Source organism: Ostrea edulis, chromosome 9 (genome assembly GCF_947568905.1).
Source record: "Ostrea edulis chromosome 9, xbOstEdul1.1, whole genome shotgun sequence".
In the NCBI taxonomy this organism is placed as follows: domain Eukaryota; kingdom Metazoa; phylum Mollusca; class Bivalvia; order Ostreida; family Ostreidae; genus Ostrea; species Ostrea edulis.
In genome coordinates, this window is record NC_079172.1 from 31,098,952 (window position 1) to 31,103,025 (window position 4,074).

Consider the following 4,074-nt stretch of genomic DNA (forward strand, 5'->3'; position numbering starts at 1 on the left):
GCCGGTCTGTTTGTAATACCTGGAACACCCCCACCCCCTCCCGGATGACCTATAGTGACGAGACGAGTTTCTAACATGTACTGAGGAGCTGTAGAGACTGCGTCCTATATCATTTAATTTTACATGTTACACGCTTTTTCATTGGTTGAAAAATTATTGGAATATCGTATCCAACGAAAAAATAAATAAATGGCCGGAACTACTTTCAATTGGAATGTTGGGGATTCCTCTGGATGCTTCGTATTTATTTATAGATTAGAGAATCCTGAAAAGAAAAACTTAACAGTTCTATCGATCTATATAAATTTATTAAACAAAAAATATAAATAATAATTATGCAAAATGAAATAAACATGGCTATTTGAGGACACCCCTCCCAAAAAACACACGTCTGCTTCTGCAATTCCGGGCTGAGAGTTAAATGTATTCAACCGGGGCTGACAATTGTCCAGTTTGCACATTGCGACAACTTTCTTCATGTCACAAACTCAAATGCCAGATACACCGCACACTGCCTCAGAGATACTTCAATATCGTAGCCCTTAACGACTATGGTTTCGAACTCCGGCATAATATGTTTATGCACCGAAACGAGGCTTCCGTACGACGTTACAACAGCTGTGGCGCCTTAGGAATTCACCGATAGAACTCGAAAAATCCTCTGTAACACTCACTTGTCCACCTGGAAGCCGTGCCAACCCTTTAAGAGAACCCTACCTGCCACCCACATCTTGATTATGCACGTGTCCCACGCTTTCCGTTAGTACCGACATCGAACTTTGCACTTAATTCCAGTTCCACTCAACAAAATTCCTGCAATTTTCTCTCAACAGGACTTATCTCTAACTCATCTCTTTAAAACTGCATTCTTAGGTCCACAAGAAACCCGTTTGCTCAACAGTTCGTGGAAGTCGCCATTAGGCCTAGCGGATTTAGGTTGTTGTTTTTTTTAAAGTTGTGTATTCACAAATTACTACGCCCATTTCGAAATGACATAGAATGTAGTACAAGAATAACTCGTTAATTCAACTCAAATCAAATAATGTTTTATCATATAAACTCAATGTTTTAAAATATTAAATGGTAAGAAATGAATTTATTATTTTTTCGTTGGATGGACGCGAAAGTTACACATTATAACGCGAATTTTTTTCACCAACGAAAATGAGCTCAACGGGCTTTCGTACTATCCAACATTGGTAAAAAAAAATCTTTAAAACTATTTGAACAAGCTGTGACACGTAGATTTGGGTATACAGGCCGCACAGGGGATTGACTGAAGGTCGAAATAACAGGGAAGCCATGTTGGATTTTCAGGTTAGACAAAATTATGTATTAGCATTCTGACATTACAGTGCCATTGATATCAATATATGTGTGATCAGTAAGATAGATCTGCTCACTTTCATAATAATTCTATAAAAAAAAAATCTGAAGCGGGTATTTGATGTATGATACCGCATTCCATTTATAAAATATCAATTGTTAATACATGTTTATATTTATATCATACTGTAATTCTAGCTTTCATTTGTTTTGACTTGTCAAACTGTTTAATTGAGATTCCCATTTTTTATTGATAGTAAATTAACTGCTCGTGTGGTCCCAGCTTCAGAAATGTTCCCCCGGCGCAGTGCCCAGGAAGTCATAAGGTGTGACCTCTGTGAACAGAGTCATTGTGAACTTTGTAACATAAATCTCTGTGTTAACTGCGTAGGAAAACACATCTCGGATTCGTCTAAACGAGAAAAAGTCGTGCACTTTTTACACAGAGAGTCTACTCCAAGCTACCCGAAATGTCCGAAACACGCTGAAAAACACAGCGAACTTCACTGTGAAGAATGTGATATCCCTGTCTGTTCTACCTGCATCTCCTCAGGTAAACACAAAAGTCACGATATATCAGATATTCTTGAAAAACTTGCCTCAAAAACACGAAATTTGCAAAAAGATTTGGAAGAATTAGAGACCAGAATTTGTCCCCGATATGAAAAAATGGCCTCCGATGTCCAAATTGAAAAGGGCGAGTTAGAAACGAATTACGGGAAACTGACAACAGCTGCCGACCAACAAGGTGAAGTCTTACACCAGGAGATCGCCGCCATTGTCAACCGACGGAAATCTGATATTGAGGAGATGAAAAACAAACATCTAGCTGCCCTGAATAAAAACACAGATGAAATCACCCAGAAAATTACTGAACTCAAACAGATCATTTCCGACTTGAAATCAATACAAAAATCAAATGACTTAACCTATACTTACAAATCAAGGAATTCCGAATTTAGGACATTACCTCCAAAAGTCCGAGCTACATTACCAAGTTTTTCTCCCCAGGAAATAAACAAAGATCAGCTCAATGAAATGTTTGGATCTCTATCACCATTATCCATTAACACAGAAGAGCACGGCGACACAATAAAGTCACCAGAAGCTGTATCGTCTCCTCCAGTCATACCAATGAAGTCACCAGAAGCTGTATCGTCTCCTCCAGTCAAACCAATGAAGTCACCAGAAGCTGTATCGTCTCCTCCAGTCAAACCACTGCTTGATGAACCGCGACTCGTCGCCACCATAGACACTGGGCATGAAAAACTTCGCACTGTTAGCTGTCCCGATGAAGAACAAGTCTGGACATGCGGGGATAACGAAATCATAAAGCTCCTCGACCTCCAGGGTAACCTACGGGCATCAATACAAACCAAGTCAGGGACCTGGCCATATGACATAGCAGTGACACGGGACGGAGATCTTGTTTATACATGTGCTGATGGCACTATAATCTTAGTGAAGAATAAACAGATACAGAACGTGATCACACCACGTCGCTGGAGACCTTTTAATGTCTGCACTACCTCGTCTGGTGGTTTCTTGGTTACCATGGAGAGTAGTGATCTCCTCCATTCCAAAGTTGTCCGCTACTCTGACTCCACAGAGACACAAACCATTCAGTTTGATGATGAAGGTCGTCCTCTCTATTCACCTGATTATAACTATAAATACATCAGCGAGAACAGGAACCTCGATATATGTGTGGTTGAGAAGATAACTAGAGCAGTAGTGGTGGTCAATCAGTCAGGAAAACTTCGATTTAGATACACTGGTCATCCCTCTAATACCGAGCAATCATTTAAACCAGTCGGCATCACTACAGACAGCCAGAGTCACATCCTGACAGCAGACAGTACTAATAACTGTATCCACATCCTAGATCAGGACGGACAGTTCCTCTGTTACATTGAGAACTGTGAATTAGACACTCCATGGGGCATATGCGTGGACATCAGAGACAACCTCTTTGTTGCTGAGAATCTCACTGCTAAAGTGAAGAAAATCCAATATATGTAAACACAGTGTTAATTACATTATCTAAACACTATGCCAATTACATATCTAAGCAGAGTACTATTATTGTGGTGTGTTAATTAATTGCAGTTGCGTTTTGATTACAGCCCCGTGTTTGTGATGTGTAACTAACATGTACTTGTGTTTGTTTCGCTTGTTGAACATTAGTCTCTCACTGCTGTTTATTGATTTTATCTTACAATATCTGTATTATCATGTTTAGTGGAACAATAAATAATTCTAATGTACTAATTTGACTGTATTACTATTGGAGTTTTACGAAGAGGCTAACTTTTAAAATCGACGGCAGACTTTTACAATTTAAAGGGGCCAACTCCAAACTGAAATATTTGGAAGTGGTATTTGCAAAAATCAAAGACTTCACCGCATTCAGTTGTTGTATATATTGTTTAACGTCCCACTCGATAATTTTTCACTCATATGGGGTCGCGGTTGCTAAATAGTAGAGCGTTCGCTTCGTAACAAGGAGGTCGTGAGTTCGAGCCCCGCTCGTGCCATGACCGCGTCAGGCCTAAGATTGATTGATTTAATATTGTTTAACGTCCCTCTCAAGAATTTTTCACTCATATGGCAAACCTAAGGCGTTAAAATAAGTAGTGATTGCTCCTTCGCCAAACGCTCGGCATTTAGAAGTGAGAATCACGGGTCCTTCAGGTATGACCTTAAAGCTGACATGAATTAATAAATATAGTATAATTCTATATGTCC

General features: G+C 39.5%; 1 protein-coding gene across 1 annotated transcript; it reads left to right on the top strand.

The window, feature by feature from the left end:
• Positions 1 to 1,216: 1,216 nt before the first annotated feature.
• On the top strand, positions 1,217 to 3,597 carry LOC130050341 (uncharacterized). Its single transcript, XM_056150189.1, has 2 exons — positions 1,217 to 1,317; positions 1,584 to 3,597. The coding sequence occupies exon 2, from the start codon at positions 1,618 to 1,620 to the stop codon at positions 3,346 to 3,348; it is 1,731 nt and encodes a 576-aa protein (XP_056006164.1). The 5' UTR covers positions 1,217 to 1,317; positions 1,584 to 1,617; the 3' UTR covers positions 3,349 to 3,597.
• The last annotated feature ends 477 nt before the right edge of the window (positions 3,598 to 4,074 follow it).

Coding starts and splice junctions, on each gene's coding strand:
- LOC130050341 (XM_056150189.1), top strand. CDS start 1,618: ATGTTCCCCCGGCGCAGTGCCCAGGAAGTCATAAGGTGTGACCTCTGT.